Below are 22,133 nucleotides of genomic sequence, written 5' to 3' on the forward strand. Positions count from 1 at the left end.
GTGTGGCGTCGTATAAAGAGCGCAATGACTGGATAGGACTAGATCGAACGACACATAATTGGCTGGTCCCCCACTTTCCGCCGATGAGTGCAAAACGATTCGAAAGGAGAATCAGGTGGACAAAAGTAGAGGCCCGGTGACAACGAATAAGGTGGAAAGTCTGGGAAATGCTGGGAAATGCTGGGAAATGCTAGGAAATACCGTATGATCTGCGACCGAGAGCTCTCCAGATATGCTTAAAGTACCCCTACAGTAAACGACAACCCAATGTCATGGCTGGATTCATCAAGTAATGCATAGTGAAATCATGCAAGAGGTTACTAAAAAGGGATAGAAGGAGTGACATTGGCAGACTTTCCGGATGCACCTTAATTAACCTTGGAAGCATGCAACTAAGGTGACATAATCGGGGGAGTTCGGAGCACGTGAGAATATGTAACATAAGGAATTTACGAATTTACGAATTTACGGCTAATGAACTGGTTGAAAAAGTATATTTTCATTGGGCAAAGAGGTAATGATTGCCCAGGGAATTGAACCAATCCGGAGAATGTTCGGCTTTCCGGTGGCAAAGACACAAGACGGAGTACAACAAATACCTATATGTACCTATAAAAGTACATCGTGGAGTTTACGGTGGATTAGGTGGGGGGAAAATGTTAAAGATGAATTTAGTTTCGACATAAAAAGAAAGGGAGGATACTGGTGTCGAACACCATAACGCTCAATAAATACGGGTATCCGCGATAATAAAAACGCCTAAAAACGCCACCATGTCTTGGAGGGGGAAAAGTGCCGAGCAGACACAAAAGAAAAAGAATAGCACAAACGCCTCCGAGGGGTATGCGATGAAAAGAATCAGTCATCACGGCGTCAAGTGGACCTTGGAAATTGGGGACATTCCACAGTCCTTCCGCACATAAGCCCCTATTTACTCCAGGCCAGGGATAGTCTTCAGATATTCCCAGCCATATTCCTCATCGGGCTTCTCAGGTTCCATGCCAAGCGCAAAACGGTAGGCGCGAACTTCATTCTGCAGACCAGAGATGACACGGGTAGGGACATCATCTTCCTCACATTTGAGACGGTAGGCGGTGCGGATCATTTCGGCACATTTCATGGTCTGCGCATGCCAGTAGTCCCGGTCGAGTCGGCTTTCCAGATGGGCGTCGCGCTCAGCTTGGAGAATATTGTTGTAATGCTTCTTCTGGGCCAGATAGTGCATGTTGTTGTTCTGGCAGTAGTTGCGGATTTGCTCGACCATGACACCGACGGCGGTTTCGAATTCCCGGATCATCTTCATGTTTTCCTCGCGATGGTGCTTGTGATCCGCACTCACAAGCTTTTCCTTGGCCAGGGCACGCTCGAGTTCGGCAATCCGGGCGGCTGCTCGAGGCGTTAGTAAACTAGGATGTGCATCGATCTTCACAGGGGTCAACATACTGAGGTTATCGCCCTGCTGGCCATTCGCACTAGAGCTATCGACAATACCGTTTTTCTAAATTTGTGTTAGTTGAATATCTAATTTGAATGCATGTTTTTGGTCCCACATACCACAATCTCCTCCGCATTCGCGACGATATTTTTGGTCACATCCCGGTTGTTCTTCAATACATCGCTCAATTCCACAACCATTTCATAGAGATGGTGCAAATCCATCTGATGGCCAGCGTTCATCGGAATTGCCGCGCCCATCGCGCCCATCCCGCCCCCATTGATCTGGGTGGTGACCGAATTGTGAGAGGGAGAAGGAGACGGAGTCTGGCGGGGAGGGATGTTGGGTATGTTCATCGCGCCAGTACTGTTTTCAACATAACCCGAGAAGTTGCCGGAGCCGGTACCGTTGGTAGCCATACTTGTGGTGTTCGTGTTCATAGAGACGTCTGCGTCGGCGAAAGCGCGGTTCAGTTCCTCAAGTTGAGGATCGTCCGGGGTGAAGGCTTGTGGAGTACCGGTGCCGTTATCTTCGTCGAACCAAGAGGCGTGGTTTTCAACTCCTAGGACCTCCGATTGAAACTTCTCAAGGTCACGGCGAGTAACGTGCGTGGAGCGACGGCGATGCCCACGCGTGAAAGCCTTGGAAGGGGAGGGGGAAGTGTCGCCCTCGATTGTGGCGGGTGCACTCAAATCAGGGATAGTATCGTCACTATCACTCGGGTCTGAATCAATAGCAATCTCGTATAGGGAGCTTTGACCGGAATCACAGGTCTCTAGTAGGCAGCCGACAAGCGTGTTGTGCTGGGAGCTCACGCTAGCAGGTGGGGCTAGCGCCGATTCAACACGTGATCTTGAAGGTTCACGTGATGGCCCCATTCCAACAAGCTCCTTCATCTTCTTGAGGGTACTCATTCGGATAGAGAATAACAACTATGTGGCTGCAAAGAAAATCGACAAGAAAACATTCATCTAGGGGAGTTGGTTTCCCAACATATCGGTGGGGCGAAGCCTATTTCTTCCCGAGCGGCGGAGGACGAGTGTGTAAGTGTAATGGATCAATGACGGTAGAGATTTGGAGAGAAAGTGAGCCCTCGCCCAGTACGAAATCTTGAATTATGCTTTGGTACAAGGGCACGTGCACTATGAAGTCTAGAATTGAATTTCTGCTGCCGTAATTAACACGTACTTGCCTTTCATATGTTCTTTTGTTGGCATCGCTGAGGCTATGCTATACTATGTGCCGGCCTGATGGAAGGTACATAGATATTGGAATATCGTGTCCGCAGCAACGCGCTCGAAATCCAAGTAGGAAATCAAGGAAACTACCATCGATAAAATAAATCAAAGGCATTAACTATGCACAATCATGTCATATCGCAAGTAAATTCAAATGTTCATTGTATGCAGCTGTGGGCATGGGGTATTTTGGTTTCATCAAGGCATATCCAACAGAGCTTCCAATCTCTCATCAGAGCCTGGAAGTATGTAATCATAATGTTCAAGGACACCGCTGCTTCTTTTCTGCTGTGCAATCCGGCCTCCAACTCTGGCTACGAGCATGCGCATTTTCTCCAATTCTTGAACAAGTTCTCCATCCTTCGTAATAAGATTGGGTTGAATGTCATTTTTGGGATCCTTGAATGGCTCGACTAATCGTCGAAGATGTTGTAACTGATCAAGGCGTCGTTGCCGTTGCTGCCGTTGACTGTCGAGACTAGCGAGCCGCTCACGGAGCTCCCGGTACCTGTGCGACTGGTGTAAGGCAGGTGGAACTTCAATCGGAGAAAATCTGGATGCGGTGATAAACTGACCTTGTATGCTCCTCTCCGCTTGCTTCCTGGCTTTCCAAGGTGACAGGCATCTTTGTGATGTTGCTAACCCATATAGTCAGTGCTGTCATACCTTGTATAGAAATGGATGAAACCTTACATTTCCATTGATAAATCTGTTGTTTTTTCGATACCTCGAGCAAAAGCATCTCGACTTCGTGCCTCTTGGTTAACCGATGACCAGTACAAGTTTGCGATCTGTTGAGCGACATGGTGTATCGCTTGAGAGGAATAAACAACACGATTGTGCTGCTTAGCAGCCGCATTTACTATAGGACTATGAGTATCATATTCATAACGCATCTGGGTGCAAAGGAATAGATAATTGTTTTGTTTCAATTGTGATTCGTATTCTGACCTTTGTGTAGAACATCTTCGATCACCTTGTCACTCAGATCACCTTCGGTGGTTTCAGCAGCATAGTTTCGCCAGTCTTCAGGTAAATCGAGGCTCTCGGAGAAGATGCGGACTTGGCTCCAGATAAATGCAGATTTCAACTCGGATATAGTTCGAGTTGAATCCATTTCGAACACAGCCCAAATGGTGTTAGAGAAGTACCATTGCTGAGTCTCTAAAAGTCCCGCGATCTTCTGTGAGCGCGTCCTTATCGATAAGGCATCACGTGTCTCTCTACAAATGCAATTTTGCGAGATGGCCAAGACCGATTTGGGCAATAAACCACCATAAAATGAAGAAATGGATTAATGAATATGGATTGGATGATAGTTCAATTGTCCATAAATGGTCCGAGTAGGGTAACAATGGATTTTCCAGGTGTGGAGTATATCCTCGGTCTGGAGTGTATGTACCTCGGCAATCTGACCGTCTTTTAGGTCCAGATCGCCTTCAAAGTAATTCAATTTGTTGCGATTCCAAGGTCATCACAACTCATTTAGCTCACGAGTTAGAAATAAACTACGGCATATCTTGCAGTGACCTCTACTATCGCCAGCAGCCTCATTGTCATCTCAAGATGGCAGAGATCAAGCGACCGGTGGGCCTACTGTTTGACATTGGAGGAGTGTGTGTAAGTCAGCCACTTGACTCGGAAGTTGAGGATATATAGATCTGACAAAGATTTAGGTTGTATCTCCATTCCAGGCTATTCTTGACTACGAAATTGCCCAAAACATCCCACCAGGATGGGTCAATTTCAGTATCTCGCGAACGGCGCCGAATGGTAGCTGGCACAAGCTCGAACGAGGTGACATCAAGATGGACGCCGAATTCTTTGCGGGGTTCAATGCGGACCTAAGAAGCCCCGAACTTTGGACACAATTCCACCAACAACTTCAAAAGAAGCAAGGCACAGATGGTTCCACCATCCCTCCACTGCCGATAGTGGATGCAGAATGGTTATTCTGGGAGATGATGCGGATATCTCGCACACCAGACCGATATATGTACCCAGCTCTGAAGAAATTGAAAGATTCGGGACAATTCCTGATGGGCGCTCTATCCAATACTGTTATATTTCCCGACGGACATGAATACAATAATGCATCCGATGTCAAGAAGCAATTCGATTTCTTTATCTCGTCTGCGCACACTGGCCTCCGCAAACCCGACCCAAAAATCTACCAGGTGGCGTTACAGGAGATGGACACTTTAGCTAAGAGGCGAGGATTGGCCGGATCCAATCCCGACGATGTTGTGTTCTTCGATGACATTGGCGAGAACTTGAAGGGGGCGAAGAAGGCTGGCATGCGTACGGTCAAAGTGACACTTGGAAAGACCCAAGATGCGGTTAGGGAACTAGAGAAGATCACAGGTCTTCAGTTGCTGGACGAGGACAAGGCCCGACTGTGAGGCGTTATACATAGAACATTGATTATTTCGAGAACAAGATCGGGATTATATGTAGAAAGGATGGAGAATAAGAATTCCATAACATTTTCTTAATTTTCCCAATTTTCTTTGAATTTCTTGTCGAATTTCCTGTTTGTTCCATAGTTAAGAAAGTTGATGTTCCCACTCGTCGCCGACCTCATTTTCTGGCGGGGGATGCAGCCACGCGCTAAGCGAAATCCCGCACAAAGTCGACCCACGAAATTTCTCACTTCCTCTTCTTCGTCCATCTCCAGCGCCCCTCGACACCCCGTCAAAATGGTGAGTTCGACTGATGGCTGAAAAGTCATTATGCATTCCTTTTGCATTTTATTTCCTCTCCGATTCCTATCGGAGCCGGGTCCCTGCAAGTTGCTTCGGCGTAATTTCTGAAGCGTTAATTGCTGACTCGCGATCTCGCTTTACAGCCTTTCACCAAGACCGTCAAGTCCAACGCCTACTTCAGGTGAGTTAAATCCTTTGTTGATAATCTCTCCTTGAGATCGCTGTTTACTGACTTTTCCAATTATAGTCGCTTCCAGACTAAGTACCGTCGCCGCCGCGAGGGTAAGACCGACTACTATGCTCGCAAGCGCCTGATCACCCAGGCCAAGAACAAGTACAACGCGCCCAAGTACCGCATGGTTGTTCGCTTCACCAACCGCGACATCATCACCCAGATCGTCTACTCTGAGGTCACCGGTGACAAGGTTTTCGCCTCTGCCTACGCTCACGAGCTCCCCAAGTACGGCATTGACCAGGGTCTTACCAACTGGGCTGCCGCCTACGCCACCGGTCTTCTCCTTGCCCGTCGTGTCCTCAAGAAGCTCAACCTTGACGAGCAGTTCAAGGGTGTCGAGGAGGCTACCGGTGAGCACACTCTCACCGAGGCCATCGAGACCGACGATGGCGAGCGCCGCCCCTTCAAGGCCTTCCTCGATGTTGGTCTTGTCCGTACCTCCACCGGTAACCGTGTCTTCGCTGCCATGAAGGGTGCCTCCGACGGTGGTATCTTCATCCCCCACTCCGACCGCCGTTTCCCCGGTTACGACATCGAGTCCGAGGAGCTCGACGCCGAGACCCTCAAGAACTACATCCACGGTTCCCACGTCTCCGAGTACATGGAGACCCTCGCCGATGAGGATGAGGAGCGCTACAAGTCCCAGTTCATCAAGTACATTGAGAACGAGATTGACGCTGGTGACCTCGAGGAGATCTACGCCGATGCCCACAAGGCCATCCGTGAGGATCCCTTCAAGGCCGATGAGGATGCTGGTCCCAAGAAGACCAAGGAGGAGTGGAAGGCCGAGTCCAAGAAGTACAAGGTCAACCGCCTCACCCACGCCGAGCGCAAGGCTCGCGTCGAGGAGAAGATCCGCAAGCTTGCTGCTTAAGCGTCTCGCTTCCTATCTTTCTGACCAAAAGTTCCTACCAATATTCCCAATTGAGGGAACAGGCTACTGCCGGCGTTTTATGTGATGTAGTTTTTGACGGATCATGGCACATACCACTTTTTATTTTACTTATCGGAAGGGGTCTTTTTTTCCTGGGAGCAATTAGTTCGGTGTTCATCTAAGGCAATTTTCTTTACTCTGTTCTAACTGCTCCCCCAATGTCCATCTGTCTTGTTCCCTCATTTGCCTCCTTGCATCTGCCCGTAGCTGGGATCTATAATGCGTAGTTCAATCTTTATGATGGTATGATTATATGATTTATTAGGTAAGTGCATCATGCCATTGGAATTGGACTTGTGGAGATAAAAGTACCTAGCCTACGAAGTATTAAAATTAGATCGACGCCATGCACAAGCGCCAATGTGATAAGTGGCCCCCAACCCCAGGAGTGCATTGCCAGCACAGCAACTTGGTGGCTGATCAGGAAGGATGCTCAAAAAAAAAGAAAAAGAAAAAAGAAAAAAGCTAGATAGTTCCATTATTCGCTATCAATCCCCGCTTTAAAAAAGCTGTTTGGTCCCCGAAAAGGCGAAAAAGCAATTATTTCATCCCTTGTATATATATATCTCCCACCTACATAGTGTATATCCACACATCACCCATCCATCATGAGAAGATATCAGCAACATACACACGCAAGCTGGCACCGCGCCTACGCAGACAAATTCGATTGCCCTTGGTGCCAAACCCCTCACCGGGCAGAAACGCCTCAGTACCAGAACCACAACACCCGCAAGCAGTCCACAAAGGGCTCAGACAATGGCAGAACAAGCAGAGCCAATGCTACATCGACACCAATCGGACGTCGGATAGCTCACGAGAGCTCCGACATTGCTGTCGAAGACCAATCCGCCGATACCCCGCTCGAGCCCCAGACGCCAGATCCAGCTCCGGACGCGAACGAGGAAGAGACCCCGGGGCCGGAATCCGATTCAAATTACGCGCGATACAATATGGGACGAACTGCGAGGCCTGAGGGCTTGAATACCGCGTTCGCGCCAGATACACTGCGCCCGCCGCTTCCCGAGGAGTGGACGAAGGATGTCGAGGAGCAGGAACACGGGTAGGGATCTTTAATTGATGGTTTTGGTTTCCGCTGGTTCGTGCTTGTGCTGACGGGGTGTTTTCGATAGTGCTCCGGAATGGAGCCCACCAGCTGTGGAAGATTGGCGCTCTGGGCTAGATACGCCTCGGGAGTTTCGAATTCCCGGTGACGAAAAAATTGGCTCTCCAGAGTTGAATGTGAGGGAGTTAGAGGAGTCTTGAGAAAGACTTGATTGAAATAGATCGTGTCAAAATATTCATGTTAAACTACAGATATCAGGATTTCGCTTTGCTCAACTTTCTACAATGAACATAGTATTCCATCGATCCGTTCTGATTCCCATCACCCTCGCTTGACCTATCGTCATTAACGTTTTGTTCTGACTCACCATCTTCCAACCTTCCCCCGGCTTCAAGGGTAGCCCTGCATCTTGCAAGGTAGCGGCTCTTCTTGGCAAGCGCTTCATCACATCGCTTGCGGAGGCTCCTGGTTTGGCTATCATTTCTCGGCAGTTGAGCTACCAGAGATTTGGCCTTGTCTCCATAGGCTTTCGCTTCGGCTTCTATAAGCAGCAGTACCATTTCAGACTCGGGTGTTGATTGCTCCGACTCGTCGTTATCCTGGACCAGAGGTCAGTGAAGTCGTTGACTCCTCAAAGTCGGTGAGAGGCATTGTTATACTGCGCTCCACTGCTTCAAGGGCTTCTTTGCATTCTTCGCTCGATCCCTGGCGTAGGATAGCTTTACTCTCGTCTCGCCTATTGAGTAACTCTTGTACCCTGTCTAGCAAGGTGAGTCCTGGTCGATATCTGGTTGTGGGGATTGAGGCTGAGGTCGGGCTTCTGTCTGCACCCTCTCTAGCACGCGGAGTCCTTCGGCAATATCTACTTGCTGAGGCTGAGGTCGAGATTGAGGTTGAGATTCAAGTTCTGTTTTCCTAGCACGAGTTGGGTGTGCATACCAAGCCTTGTCACGAGCACTCCGCCTGTCTGCACCCATAATCTGTGCCTTGCGAAAACCATCGGGTTTGCCCCGGAAAGACCCGTACTTCCTTTTGTAGGCACGAAACAACCCCTGATGATGACCGATCCTTCGCGGGTTGCCAGTCATCTCTGCATTCTCATAATTGTGGTCAAGCCCCACCGGCTCAAAGCATGGATCGGGATATTCCTTAAGCTGCTCTATATATTCTTCTGTTTTTTCAAGTTCCCATTCTAATTGTGTTCGACTGTAATCCAATGTTAGGAGAAGAAAAGGGCCATCTTCGCCCACAATGCGAGATACTAGAGATTGGCGGTTTGCTAATCACCTTTCATCTCGGCTTTTTTGGCTTCTCCTCCGAAGTCTTTGTTGGCTTGTATGAGACTTTCGCGAGCTATGTCTAAGGCCGCGAGGAGAGGTTCGAGGATTGTCTTGTCTGGGATCTGAAGTAGTAGAGACTTGGCTTTATCAAAATCATGTCGCTCTTTTGCTTCGTTGCTCTTCGTTATAAGAGATTGCACAGAGGCCCCTGTGGACCAAGGTTGTGTGTGTGTGTGTGTGCGCGAAGAGCTAGCCGGGTCGGTATGTCGGGGTCGCGAGGCAGCATGTGCAGGTGAATCATCTATTGACAAGATGTTAGTAAGTCTCAGTAATACTGCACGACAATGATATAACATATGAGAAACCGAGGTCTTTGAGAGACTTCCCCCTAACACAGGTTTATGATCGCAGACTAGAGAACTGCATCATTTCTCCATTAAAACCTTCTGCTGTTCTTTTTATAGTTCTTGCTATTTATAACCTTGTATAATCTTAAAAATAATACTCAATATCCTCAAAAAATCTTTTCTAGAAAACCAGTGTGTTGCTCAAACATACAGACGTAGTTGTACAGGAGTTTGTCGTCCTCTTCGATGGCACCCTTGACCGACTGGCCAACAATGACATCCTGTCCCAGGCTCATACCATCGGTGAAATCAGTTTTATGGACCGGAAACGTATCAAGATTAACCTACCCTTGGAAATTAGGGAGTTAGCAACTTCTGGTTGCTTTTGACTAGGTCGATATAGTGTAGAAGTATGATTCCACGCTCCCGGTATATAAAAATGTACTGCTTACTAGGTGAAGATTTAAACTCTGATCGATGTAGTTTAACTCCTAGTCTAAATAATATACTTAGTGACTAGAAGTTTTAGGGTCGATTGTGGCAGCCCAACTCGATTCAGTTGAAATTATCAGGAACTTGCTTATAGCAGGGTTATTGTAAGGTGTTTCTATGTACATAGTTTGCCATAATGTCTCCTCACTCTTAGTATGAGAAGGCTTTTTTTTATCGTCCTGGCAACCATAGATATCTGGCTAAGGACAGGAAAGGTATTTATAGTATGGATTCCGTACGACAAATAATTGTATCGAATGATATGGTGTGCCAATCGCCAATCTCAGTTAGTCCAGCCAAGAAAATAGCACGTTGTAAAAGGCTTTGGGGTCCTGGAGGAAGGGCGCATGGCCTAGACCGGGGAACATGTGGAACGTGGAGTTGGGGATCATGGCTGCGGCAGCAGGGCCGAGTTCAGAATAATGGCCCAGCTTCGCAGCAACGGCAGGGGATGACCATGCTTTACCAAGCGCTGTAATGTCGTTCTCTCCTACCATAAGGTAGGTACGTGTCTGCAGGAGAGGCAGCTGGTAGATGATAGGCTGGCTGAGCAAGGCGTCGGTGACGAGGGACATCACGTACGAATACTCGGAGCCATAGTCGCCGGCATAGATGTCGGCTAGCATGTGGACCCAGGTATCATACTCAGGCTTCCAGGGGGCACCGTGGAAGTAGCTGGCCTGCTCATACCCCTTGAGAGTGGTAAAGTTCTGCACAACCTGGCTCTCGTAGGTTGCGTCGATTGATAAATAGGGCACACCCTTGGCTACCCAGTCCTCCAGACCCAGGGGATCGACAAGGACAAGCTGTTGAACGTTGGCCGGGTACATGAGGCCGTAGCGGGCGGCAATCATGCCGCCCATCGAATGGCCAATCACGGTGACTTGATCGATGCCTAGCGCAGTGAGCAGACTGTGGATGTTCAACGCTTGCTGTTGTACATTGTAAGAATAGCCCTGGGGCTTGCTCGATTTGCAGAAGCCGATGTCGTCGGGCAGGATGACTCGGTATCCGGAGGCCGACAGGTGTCGCGCCGTATCGGACCATGTGACGCCGCAGAAGTTCCCGCCGTGCAACAAGATCGCTGTCTTTTTATTCTTGTTTTGTTTCTTTGGCGGTATGTCCATGAACGCCATTGTAAGATTTTGGCGCTGATTGGAGAAGTTGAACAGCTTCACCGGCCAAGGGTAGGGGTAGCTGGATCCGTATAGGTCGGTTGGCACATGGCCATCATAGATGGTGCCAATCGGGTCAGGGTCGGACTGCGCGGAGACAACGGCCACAAAAGATAGCACCGCTGACAAGGTGCTGAAGGCGGAGAAGATCTTCATGGTGCAGGTGTCGTTGCTTGCAAAAGAACCAAGTTCTCTTAGTGACTGTAGTGACTCGCGTTTAAATCGGTGACTCTCTATCAATCGTGTAAGAGAAAGGAGAATTATTCGTCTCCTGATAGAAACATATATATACCAGCTTGAGAATTATTTTAGTGTAAAATCAAGGCGGATACCAGTGTCGCACCAGAGCCAGGGGCACAGATGCGTTGCTACCTTGAGCTATATGTGGTTAGTTATCTAGGGGCTGATTACTCCGTACTCCGTACGGGGTACAGCCTTTCCTGTTTCGCTTTTCGATCGGAAGCATACGGGCTTTTTAATTTTTCATTTGCAGATGTTTTTAATCAACTGCAATTTCGCTAGCACGTACTTAGTGTAGTCAGGCACCAGGGGCGGGGAGCTCGGCACTGTGCGGAGTAATCCCCCAGTTCACCTAGGCCCTTTCGAGGGATTCTGGCCTCTCAAGCAATCCAAGAGGTAATTCCCTTGATAATATTTGGTGTTTAGTGGCTTGGTATGTGCATGTTACTTGATTGACGTCAATCGACTGTTCAATTCTGAGTTGGCCCCCAACAATTCCCAAACTAGCGCCTTTAACGCCATGCAGCGTGAAATTAATAACGTACACCTTTTGCAACCTCCTAGCCTTTTTTACCTCTTTTTTTTTACAAGGGTCTCGGATAAAACGGGTGAATGCCCCGATTAGGTCGCGCTAGAGGGCGAAGACTTCCGCGTATAAGACCATTGTCAGTGTCGATGTAACTCTACTGCATAAGACGCTAACACGCTATTCCGCCGGTAATGCGGTAATCCAATGATGCATGGAAGAGCAATGAAAAAAAAAATGAAGGCTACATCACTACTGATACAGCCTTGCTCTTAGAACATATGTATCGACCTTCGCCTCAATCAGTTCTATAAGGTCATATGTACTATCTACCTTCAGGCGACCTCTAGCAATTTGCTATGTCTAAAAATACTCCAGGGCCAAGCAGGGCTTTTGAGATCCAAGTGCCATGTATCGTCTTCCTCGTCACCACGCCGGCCTTTGTGGCGATCCGACTGTGGTCCCGAACCAAGTCTAAGTCGGGTTTGGGCTTGGACGACTGGACCATTTTGGTGTCTTCCGTGAGCTCTTCATGCGTGAGATTGAGCTCTCTCATGTAGACCTAACACTTCTATTAACAGGTTTTTGCGGTTATTGTCATGGCCTTCATGCTGGCGGCCTGCACCTATGGCTTTGGCCAACACATTGCGAATATCACAACACCGCACAGGTTAATGACGATGAAGGTACGTTGAGAATCGTCCTCGCTGCAGTCATTTACGTCTATGTGGTGGCTACGGAGCGCTAGCTTTTAAGTCTGTATGGGCTGCTAAACTTTAGTCCTGCCAGCTCTTCTTCGTTAGTCAAGCTTTCTACAAGCTCACCATGAATATGACAAAGATGTCCATTCTGATGCTATATCTACGCATTTTCATCCAACGTTGGTTTCGCATCACCTGTTATGTGCTCTTGATCATCATCACCTCCTATATGGTGGGCGCCTTCTTCGCCTCTGTATTCCAATGCACACCAGTTGCCCGAGCCTGGAACAAGGCCATTCCAGGATCATGCATTGACATAACCACCAACTGGTACGCCAACGCCGGCTTTTCGATTGCCACCGACATTATAATATTGACGCTGCCGATGTATCCGCTCTACAAGTCGAAGATTATATTGAAACGGAAAATCGCCCTGATGATTGTGTTTGCCCTTGGTGCCTTGTGAGTCCTAGATACCTGGGTGCCGCAGCCGAAGGCATCAACCCAAGACTGACTGGAAATTTCAAGTGTCGTCGTTACCAGCATTGTCCGAATGCAGACCCTGGACTTCTCGTCCACCAGTCCTGACCCTACCTGTAAGTGTCCTCATAGCCTCTCCGAGTTACTCCGGCTCAGGCACTTACGAGATACCTCTACAGACGATATCGCCTCCTCAATGTGGACGATGCTTGAAGAAAACGTGGCGATCACCTGTGCCTGCCTACCAATGATGTGGATGCCACTTGCTAGGCTCTTTCCCTCCTTCTTTTCCTTAAATGGTGGGACCGACAGCTACGGAAGCTCGGGTGCCAGGAGCTCGGAACTTAAGGCCACCGCGCGGCCTCGAAGCAACTGGTCCCCGCTTAATGCGTACCCTGATACCCAGAGCAGTATTGGCATGAACCACACTGGCGATTCCCGAAACCGACCCTCAGAGGATATCACGGGCCAGATCTTCCCGTCTGGCCCGAGTGGCGCAGCTCAGTATCAAAATGCAATGGGTATCACGATGGTCACAGAATATCGTGTCTCTTTTTCTAACGCGAACCCGCCTTCGAGGCGAATAGATGTCTAGGTATGCGAATCCTGATATTTTTTTATCTTACTCTAATACAATCACTACAGAATTAGCCTATTCAGACCAACTGAGTGGAATATATAGTAGGGGTGCGGGTTGAAAGGTTGTCGTTTCTAGTATCGTTAGCCGCCAATCTAACGGGGTAATAATATATATAAGAAGTTCCATTATAATCCGACGCGACCGTGGCAAACTATCAAGGCAGTACTATGTCGAAGTAGGCAGAGACAATCATAGCATAAAAGCTCCCCCGTTAGACCCAATCAAATCGCCATTGACCCACCGAGAACCTTCTCCCGATAGCCAGCAGACCACATCAGCAACGTCACGAGGTGACCCAAGTCTTCGCTCTGCGGTAGCAAGCCCTTTAGCAGCGGTCCTCGCCTCACTATCGGGAGCGTCAGGTGTCGCTGTGGGTCCCACCAAGACGGCGTTACAAGTGAGATGATACTTGACGCCAAGTTCTCGAGCCCAAGTACGAGTCAAAGACTCCAAAGCGGCCTTGCTTGCTGCATAAACGCCATATCCGGGGAAATTCAATCTAGAACCAATTGAGGAACTGAAAAGAGTGTTAATGGTTGAGAATGCAGGAAGGTGATGGGCCGAGACTGCTTACATGTTGATGATTCTGTTCCCCTGCGATCCCAGGTGCGGAAGCAACGCCTGGACCAAAAGGATAGGAGCCCGTACGTTGATGTGCATGATCCTAGTCTCGTAAGCAATCTTCCGGTTCTCCCCAGAAGCCGTGAATAGAATAGCTTACTTTTCAAATTCATCTTGGTCCAACGATTCTTCAACGCTGGCGGGTGTTTGAGCAATAGCTGCATTATTAATCAAGAGTTCGATAGTTTTAACCCCAAGGCCTTGAAGAGCCTGTCTGACAATTGCTTCTCCACAGGTCCCCGATGATAGATCAGCTTGAATGGCGCAGCATTTCCGGCCTTGGGTTGTGAACTCGTCAACCATTTCGAGCGCTGTTGACCTGGAATTACTTGAAACGTAAACCAAAGCAACATTTGCCCCGAGACTGGTAAGCTGTCGGGCAATTTCCTGCCCTATTCCACGGGTAGCCCCAGTAACGATGGCAGACTTCGCTACCAGTGGTAGATTCGATGGGCTCTGTGTAAAATCAGACATGTCTCTATAGAAACAAAGAATTATGCTTATATAGTAAACGTAAACCAATGTAGTCGATATAAAATTTGAACAGGATAAACCACGTTTTTATGTTCTTATTATGATTTCCTATAAGCTTGAACGGATCGGAAATAGTGGTACCCGCCATCCGAAAAGGTGACTCTGGGGCCATCTCGGAACCTAGTGATACCGCCTTCCGTACTACGAGATTGATAATCCACAGAAATATGTACGATATTGTATGTGGCAGAGGAAATTAAGCACGTAGGTAGCTGTAGGTAACATATCCTCTGCCGGGTGGGGCTTTCCTATCTTAGCTGTCCCCGCTTTTACGAGGGCGCTCAGAGTCAGCCTCACTAAGTTCCAGTCCGGGCTCAGCCTCAGTGAGCTGCTCAAATACATCACGTGATAAAACCGTGAGTTGCCATGAGCACCTAGCTGACGGGGGTTACTAGGGTACCCCACTTTAAATTGGCTAGTATGATTATATATTTATTATTACTTTTTTGGTTACCTTTTTCAGATTTATTAACGTACCTACCCCCCTATCTCTTTATCATCACTAGTTATAACTATAGAGAGAGAATAGGTTAACGATTATTAATATACTTCTAACTAGTATGTCTTATAAATCGGATAAACTCTAACTATATTCTTTATCAAACCTCTATTTAGTAATATTCGATATCCTTCGTATTGAAATGGTACTAGAGTATAAGGCAATTTATTTACGGCTCTTCCATGTGGAGAGTAGCGTAGTTTCGGGTAAGGGCCGAGAAACAACGCGGAATCTGTTTTCGACTTTCACTAGACAGGTAAATGTCATAAAATCGACCCTGAGCACATGGTGCGCCCTCGTGCAATAATAGTGTATTCAGTTAACAGACAAATTGTTACAGCCATGCTAGATACAGGCGTATAGACCAGACGTAGCTCGGGAATGCTTAACAGTTAACGTGATGTATTATTCAGTGCCCCAGTTTATATTTATATCTAATGTTTTCCGTTCAAAACATTGTTCGCCGCATGGCAGGGGAGAATGGAAGCCATCGGTGGTCAGAATTTATTTACGACCGTTGAAATGTTTGCATATCTATTGAGTATTGTTAGGTAAATTTTTCGATTTTTCGATAAGGTCATAAATCTTCGCCAATGCTCACCATTATGATGTTCCTTTATACCTTGCCCAGCGTATCTGCCCGGTGGAAAATTGTATTCGTCAAACATATCCTCCTTGGCAGCCAGAAGGGGTCCCCATTTTACTTGAACGTCCTTTATGTGCTTTTTGAGACGTGACATAGCATTGGGATGTGGTGACTCCTCGATCATATCGAGGATATTGATATAAGCAGTATTCTTTTTACTCATTCTGCGGTGAGGAGGGATTTCGAGAAATCGTAAGGTAGGAAGCGTTGAAATGTGTGAGGATGGACTTGTATTGACTGGCGTTATCTGCTCTTCTAAAATGAATTGCTGCCAATCTTTTCATTTATGTTTTAAAGCACGGTAAACTGCGAACATCCTTTGGGGGTGCATATTTGGGGGGAAAAGGGTTCCCCTCACCAGAGCCCCAGGCGAAATATCTCCGTCTGGATATCGAGTCAATATAATCAACTTTCTGACCTTCCATGCTATGCTTTAGTTATGAATTCAGAAGAGGATTGCATCAAAATGGGTTATTCTTGCCGGATTCCGAGCGCCATGGTGACGTCAAGTCCTCGCACTGGTAGTACTACTTAATACGGGTTAGTTAGAGATACACTTCGCAAAAGGCCAACCTTTGTTGTCACTAGCGTATGGGCCGTATGGGGCGGTTGTGCTGTGTTTTTGACCCCTCACGAGGGGAAAAAAAAAGTCCCCGCACGAATCCGTACACAACCACAGTCACTCTTGAAGTGCGCAGCACAAGTTTTCCGACGGCAAAGTCTCGGTGATAAATTGGCGTCATCCATGGATTTTGGCCCGCACTTTTAAGTTTCATTGGATTTTGCTCGTAGACTATCAGCACTTGATCCAAGCCACAAAATTCTTCATGTTCCGTCTGCCCCAAGCAAACGAAATAAGGCTGAAGAACGATCATAAAGCGAGAAAAGAAAGTATTGACTGGAAATCCAGACTGTGACTGCTCCGTAATGAAAACCCTGAAATGCCTATATTCCGTTTCAATACGTATCCTGACCCAGCATATTAAATCTGAGGGACTGCGCAGTTGAATAATTTACGTCTTTTTTCCGGCCATATATCATTATTCATATCACTTGGGAGATTCTCGCTCGTTCTGTTTACGAATAATTATCCTTATTACGCATACCGCTTGAAAGCTAGTGATTTATTGTCACTCGGCAAATAATTCAATTAAAAAACATACGAGCTATGAATGTCACCTTGTAGGAACATACCATAAATGGAGGAAAAGCAAAACTAGATCCGAAACGATGTATAACCGAGAGGACCCCTTGCCAAAAGTATACCGTATAGTAGCTACATTCTAACTCTAGCACTGACATGCAACTGTACACGGTCTTCAACAGCCTCATGGTACGGAATTCATTTTCCAGCAGTTTTCCGCCACTGAAACCAGACACCAATGGAGGCACTTAGTGTACCGGCTATACCAACAACTCCGTCATCAAGGTTGGCAAGTCCGAGGGCCGCAGTAGGTATGGCGAAATCACAGAGGTTCGAGATTAATTGAACAATAGTGGTGAATCGCTCCCTTTGAAAAAGAAATAGTCAGCATTAGGGTCCGAAAAAATTGGTCAGCCAGCGAACGAACCTGTCAATTCTTCTTGCCTCGAGAGCTCCCTTGCCCACTTTCAGATCGAGTGTCTTCTGCTTCTGCTGTAGCTTCCATAACGAGTATATGCCAGCACCAACACTGCAAGTCAGCCCAGCCATCCAAGCACGGTAGCCGGAATTTTGAACACTCTTGATGTTGGCCATCTTCCGAACTCCAATGGAATCTATGACAGTGAAAGTGTCGAGGGCAAGGTAAGCGCCATAGCCAAGATGATGGCCGACGGTGAGGTAGCGAAGCACAGGATCCACAGGACTCTTCCTATTTAATGCAATGGAAGCGGCGTGGAACTTCTCGATGAAGCTTCCAATTCGCAAGACCTTGCGTGTTATTTCGAGTTGCTTCTTTATTGCATTGATAGGGTCAACGGCGGACTGCGGGCGATTGGCGCGGTGAAGATACCAGCTATAGAAGCGCGAGAAGTATTGTAGTGTACGCAGAATCTTGTCGCGACCCGCTAGAAATTTGTCAGGAGCTGTTGTTCAATGGACCGCTCGCCAGGTCAAGGAAAATCGTAAGAGATTCCTATCTGGATCAGATATGGCTGAATTGACGGCGGTACACCTCAATGCCGTCGTATAGAATGCAATAAAGAAATATCTACGTACCTGTTGTTGCAATAAAAGTCAAAAGGTGAGACAAAGTAGAGTGGTTAGGTAGCGCAGCTGTGGCCATTTCTGTGGTTTGAAAGTGGTCCCGACGTCAAATCAATTGCTTGTAGGGATGAATCAAGAGAGTGTCGGAAACCAAGTGAAATTGAAGATAAATAGTAGATACATACAAAAGCTTAATTTCCTAGGGAGTTTCATGGTGGTTGCTCGGGACCGAGCGAAATCCGATTCATCGGTAAGCCGGCAACTCTAGAATCTACGGATGTCCCGCCCCCTGGCAGATGCCCGCATTAAGCACAGAATAAAAAATAATTTGGAGATCTCCAAATATGAAAATTTTCTTTTTCCTATCTGTAAGGCAGGAAGAACGGAAAGATAAGAAAATAAAGTACCCAACAATCTAAGACAATTTTCGGCCAGACCTGAGAATTTATCCTCCCACGAAGACCCATCTTTCTTGTTTTATATCGATTCGATAGTCATGGCGCCGTGTGGAACAAAGTCCGCATCAAAAGCTGAGGCAAAGTTTAATAGTGCCCGCAAGAGGGTATTGGCATGTGATCGGTGCCGCGCGAAGAAATCCAAGGTTTGCGGGAAAACTTGCGGTGTGCAAGTAAATGCTCACATAACTAGATGTACTGACTTTTGAAAAGTGTGATGGAGCTATTCCTTGTTCTCGATGTGAAATGAAGAATGCTGTATGCATCAACCGAAGGCAAAATAAAACCAATAACAGGGTGCGATTCAAGGAGTACGTAAGCTCTTACGCCAGAAGCAAACATCTAGTCATCTGGCTGACGACTAAAGGTTCAACAGATACGTTGGGAATATTGAGCAACACCAAGCATTGTTGAATAACCGTCAGCCGTACACAGACGATATGGACTCTGAATCAAGTGTCCTCTCAGAGATAAACAATCAAAGCACTGAACAATACAGCGGAGTCGATAGCATGCTGACGCCGGAATCATGCCTTCTTACCCCTGACTGCCCCCAATCACCCCTGATGCCCTTGCCATTCTTGTCAAATCCTCTCAATGACAGCCAGCTTGATCACAACCCCTCATTACCAAGCCCCACAGCCTTCGAATCTTATTTTGAACGTCTCACTTGGGAAGCTTGCGATCTTCGTCAAATAGATGGCATAGTGCAGGACTCCATTGGCCCCCTAATACTGCATACATTAGAGAACCGGCCTACCGAAGGGTTCTCCCCAGTCTATGAGGAGAATGCGGTGATATATAATGAAAGTCCCTTCTCTGAGGACCCGGACCTCCTGCTGTCTGCCTTGAATGCTCATATTTTTATGGGATACGCCTCCTTGGATATGGGCCTGGACTCGAAGAATGACGATACTCGTTGATATATCGCAGCAATGATAAAATCTCAACATATTGATCTGTAGGGTTCGCTCGTCGATTGATTCGATGGCTAGATTAAGCATAAAGCATGCAGATCAACCCCTAAAAAAAAGTTTCAAATATGACTTCATCGCGGGTGACACGCCGATGTCGCCAACTTGTGGATTCTCTTGAGACATGTGGGTAGAGTAATTAGATCCACATATCCCCCCAAGTCATTCTGTCCAGTGATCCCAATACATTCGCACATTTATCCCCCTCCTTACTTACCCTCCAAGAGGTTACGAGGCCCTTCCTCTTAACTCAGAGTACCCAGTTTAATATGAAGTTGACGGAATTGATGGTGCATAGTTCGCTTATTTGTGGATAAAGTTAGCGCAACGGCCCGTCCCGCACAGCATGCAGTCCCCACCCTTTCACAAATAATCCATCCTATGACTCGTCACACTAGCGAATTTTTATTGGCCAAAGTGCAACTTGCTCCAGAGTTATCACAAGTTGTCAATCTTCATATAGTTTACGAAAGACCCATCACACCTGAAATCCCGTTCCTGCAACCCGGCAATGGAACTTGGTGGGAAGATCCCGAAGCGGCTAAACACTAGTATGTTTTTGATAATTATCCGGCAAGATAACCGACCTTAATGAAGATGATAACAGTGTAAAGGATGCTAGTCACTAATTAGCACCTTCGAGGCCCCGCTAAATATACGAATCTTAGCATTCAACTATCTAGTAGCCAGGCTAGAAAATAAAGAAGACTTGGGAATATATCTCAGCGGAAAACAAGTCAAATTAATAAAGGGCTCAAGCTTCTTCTCAATAGAAGTAGCCTCTCACGCTCCAAGGGATATATTAAAATAGTTTGAATGGCATGAGGAAGATCCGGTACGACCGTTAGTGGTAGTCTTTGTCTCTCTTTTTATAGAGACAAGGGCAGTATTTAAAAGCGCCTTGAGTTAAGAAAAGTAAGGAAGTATAGTAAACCTAGTGACTATCATCATTGGGTTGATATAATGATAATGCTATTGTGTTAATACTATTGTGAATGATGGGGTTAAACAATAGTCGGAATGTTATTGGTATCGTAATATGAGTATATCAACTTGTTATTTTCGAGTCTTCCTCAGGTTCCGGGAGCTGAGGGAGACTCGAAAATAATAGACTATGTAAGACGAGTCTCCCCGAACTGACAGCCTGCTCACTGAGCGTCACCTGAGTGCTTTGATTTGCTCACAAGCAGCCTGATCACTAAGAATGACAAGGCTCACTTTTACGTTAGGTCGAGGTGAGTACATCGGATTATTTTCTCGTACAATGTTACCACTCCTTCAAGCCAACCGGGCCAGTGCATGTCCAATGCTTGTGGGTCAATTTGTTGTTCTCGACTTCGTCAACAATGGCCACGGCCATGTCTTCATTGTAAATACCATTATGGATACCGGCTTCCGCCGATCCGGCAGAGTCATCCACGAGAAGCTCATACTGACCGGTTCTAATGCCTTCATATTGTCAGTCCGAAATCCTTTAATAATTCCATGTACTCACCTTTATCACGCAACTGCCAGGGAGGAGATAGGAAGCTCCATTGTATCTCTTTGACTCCCTCCCACATAGTCAAAGCCACTCGAGAGCAGAAGATAAGGCCGAGGGCATCCGGGTCTGTGAGTGTGGTTTTTCCCGTTCGCAACAAATACCATGCAAAAGGCCTAGTCACCCAAGAGAACCCTTCAACACGATCTGTCAGTCATCCCGAGAAATAGAAATACCGGTAGTGCGAGTACTAACAGCCCGGGTTCTCGTAATTGCTTCTAGCCCATTTAAATCCGCGAATAAACATCCCAAATCCACGCTGACTATGATCGAACATCCGTATCGCCATATAATCCAAGTGAACATCGGGCCATTGATACCTAGAAATCCATCCGTCTTAGTCAATTTGGTGGAATAAGAAACGGACCTTGAAGCTTACCAGTGGTGATATGCGAATAGATCATCGTCGCATAGTTGCACCCCTTTTCCGTAGTACAGAGAGCCCGCGCCTCCTAAAAAGAACCTCGAGTTCAGAAGTCACGCTCTCAAATAAGATTGCCCACAATGAAGCGACTTACCAATGATAATCAATGGACCACGATAGGAAGATTGCAAGGCTGCCATTTTGATGCTATTATGGCCTTCAACTCCCACTCGATAAACCATTTTTAAATCCTGCAATGGAGGACCAAACGCAGAGACAACTGTATCAAACTTTCCCTCAGAAAGAATGGTGCTAAACATTTTGATGTCACTGAAATCAACTGCAATAGACTCAAAGTGTCCTGGCCTTGGCCACGTCTTAGGCGGTGATCGGGAGATGCCAACCACTGAATGACCCCTGGATAAAAGTTCGTCGACAACACATTGTCCGCATTGCCCTTTGGGCCCAAGAACTGCAACCCGCATGATGAAGCCTTAAAAAAAGGCAGTATAGGCGACGGGAGACTTTTCCTAATTAAAGGTGGAAACGTTGATAGCCCAGTAATGGAGAATGTCTTTCAGGGTACCAGGCTCGACCGACCTTTATACCCCACAGATCTTCAACGCATTTTCTTAGTGCCCCGTCGGATCCCCACATGTACCGTCGGAACCCCACTTGTCCCACCGGCCACATGCCCCGCCGGACGCCGCAAATGACCACTCGACTTTAGCTAGCGAGATGGAGTCCATATTTATATCAGAGTACGCCTTTTTATTTATTGAAATTTATTCATTGAAGTCTGTACATATGTATATGTC

The 22,133-nt window shown here is 47.0% G+C and overlaps 12 protein-coding genes across 12 annotated transcripts; 5 read left to right on the top strand and 7 right to left on the bottom strand.

Annotated features, from left to right (window-relative positions):
* Window positions 1–931: 931 nt before the first annotated feature.
* On the bottom strand, window positions 932–2,349 carry N7537_011180 (uncharacterized protein; the record flags this gene model as incomplete). The annotated part of the gene is made up of 3 exons (XM_056902234.1): window positions 932–1,386; window positions 1,444–1,498; window positions 1,555–2,349. 3 exons carry the CDS (start codon window positions 2,347–2,349, stop codon window positions 932–934), a joined length of 1,305 nt encoding a protein of 434 aa, XP_056747521.1.
* Window positions 2,350–2,871: 522 nt separating this feature from the next.
* N7537_011181 (kinetochore subunit FTA4 family protein) lies at window positions 2,872–3,818 on the bottom strand (the record flags this gene model as incomplete). The annotated part of the gene is made up of 4 exons (XM_056902235.1): window positions 3,625–3,818; window positions 3,367–3,535; window positions 3,249–3,311; window positions 2,872–3,181 (listed from the first exon to the last, which is right to left on the bottom strand). Exons 1-4 carry the CDS (start codon window positions 3,788–3,790, stop codon window positions 2,872–2,874), a joined length of 708 nt encoding a protein of 235 aa, XP_056747522.1. The 5' UTR covers window positions 3,791–3,818.
* Window positions 3,819–4,239: 421 nt separating this feature from the next.
* N7537_011182 (HAD family hydrolase) lies at window positions 4,240–5,075 on the top strand (the record flags this gene model as incomplete). The annotated part of the gene is made up of 2 exons (XM_056902236.1): window positions 4,240–4,293; window positions 4,350–5,075. 2 exons carry the CDS (start codon window positions 4,240–4,242, stop codon window positions 5,073–5,075), a joined length of 780 nt encoding a protein of 259 aa, XP_056747523.1.
* Window positions 5,076–5,372: 297 nt separating this feature from the next.
* On the top strand, window positions 5,373–6,487 carry N7537_011183 (60S ribosomal protein uL18; the record flags this gene model as incomplete). Its single annotated transcript, XM_056902237.1, has 3 exons — window positions 5,373–5,375; window positions 5,522–5,559; window positions 5,626–6,487. 3 exons carry the CDS (start codon window positions 5,373–5,375, stop codon window positions 6,485–6,487), a joined length of 903 nt encoding a protein of 300 aa, XP_056747524.1.
* A 668-nt stretch (window positions 6,488–7,155) lies between these two features.
* On the top strand, window positions 7,156–7,813 carry N7537_011184 (uncharacterized protein; the record flags this gene model as incomplete). The annotated part of the gene is made up of 2 exons (XM_056902238.1): window positions 7,156–7,610; window positions 7,681–7,813. 2 exons carry the CDS (start codon window positions 7,156–7,158, stop codon window positions 7,811–7,813), a joined length of 588 nt encoding a protein of 195 aa, XP_056747525.1.
* A 561-nt stretch (window positions 7,814–8,374) lies between these two features.
* Window positions 8,375–9,536, bottom strand: N7537_011185 (uncharacterized protein; the record flags this gene model as incomplete). Its single annotated transcript, XM_056902239.1, has 3 exons — window positions 8,375–8,805; window positions 8,901–9,194; window positions 9,452–9,536. 3 exons carry the CDS (start codon window positions 9,534–9,536, stop codon window positions 8,375–8,377), a joined length of 810 nt encoding a protein of 269 aa, XP_056747526.1.
* Window positions 9,537–10,019: 483 nt separating this feature from the next.
* On the bottom strand, window positions 10,020–11,063 carry N7537_011186 (alpha/beta fold hydrolase; the record flags this gene model as incomplete). Its single annotated transcript, XM_056902240.1, has 1 exon — window positions 10,020–11,063. The coding sequence occupies one exon, from the start codon at window positions 11,061–11,063 to the stop codon at window positions 10,020–10,022; it is 1,044 nt and encodes a 347-aa protein (XP_056747527.1).
* Window positions 11,064–12,032: 969 nt separating this feature from the next.
* On the top strand, window positions 12,033–13,449 carry N7537_011187 (uncharacterized protein; the record flags this gene model as incomplete). Its single annotated transcript, XM_056902241.1, has 5 exons — window positions 12,033–12,209; window positions 12,255–12,359; window positions 12,463–12,836; window positions 12,903–12,970; window positions 13,034–13,449. 5 exons carry the CDS (start codon window positions 12,033–12,035, stop codon window positions 13,447–13,449), a joined length of 1,140 nt encoding a protein of 379 aa, XP_056747528.1.
* A 234-nt stretch (window positions 13,450–13,683) lies between these two features.
* Window positions 13,684–14,589, bottom strand: N7537_011188 (SDR family NAD(P)-dependent oxidoreductase; the record flags this gene model as incomplete). Its single annotated transcript, XM_056902242.1, has 3 exons — window positions 13,684–14,011; window positions 14,069–14,158; window positions 14,216–14,589. The coding sequence occupies 3 exons, from the start codon at window positions 14,587–14,589 to the stop codon at window positions 13,684–13,686; spliced, it is 792 nt and encodes a 263-aa protein (XP_056747529.1).
* Window positions 14,590–17,136: 2,547 nt separating this feature from the next.
* N7537_011189 (PEX11 family protein) lies at window positions 17,137–18,061 on the bottom strand (the record flags this gene model as incomplete). Its single annotated transcript, XM_056902243.1, has 3 exons — window positions 17,137–17,305; window positions 17,366–17,843; window positions 17,995–18,061. The coding sequence occupies 3 exons, from the start codon at window positions 18,059–18,061 to the stop codon at window positions 17,137–17,139; spliced, it is 714 nt and encodes a 237-aa protein (XP_056747530.1).
* An 816-nt stretch (window positions 18,062–18,877) lies between these two features.
* Window positions 18,878–19,360, top strand: N7537_011190 (uncharacterized protein; the record flags this gene model as incomplete). The annotated part of the gene is made up of 1 exon (XM_056902244.1): window positions 18,878–19,360. One exon carries the CDS (start codon window positions 18,878–18,880, stop codon window positions 19,358–19,360), a length of 483 nt encoding a protein of 160 aa, XP_056747531.1.
* A 1,318-nt stretch (window positions 19,361–20,678) lies between these two features.
* On the bottom strand, window positions 20,679–21,635 carry N7537_011191 (uncharacterized protein; the record flags this gene model as incomplete). Its single annotated transcript, XM_056902245.1, has 5 exons — window positions 20,679–20,860; window positions 20,907–21,086; window positions 21,147–21,271; window positions 21,331–21,403; window positions 21,470–21,635. 5 exons carry the CDS (start codon window positions 21,633–21,635, stop codon window positions 20,679–20,681), a joined length of 726 nt encoding a protein of 241 aa, XP_056747532.1.
* Between the last annotated feature and the right edge of the window lie 498 nt (window positions 21,636–22,133).

This window comes from Penicillium hordei (assembly GCF_028827395.1).
Source record: "Penicillium hordei strain IBT 12815 chromosome Unknown utg000006l_segment0_segment0, whole genome shotgun sequence".
Taxonomy (NCBI): domain Eukaryota; kingdom Fungi; phylum Ascomycota; class Eurotiomycetes; order Eurotiales; family Aspergillaceae; genus Penicillium; species Penicillium hordei.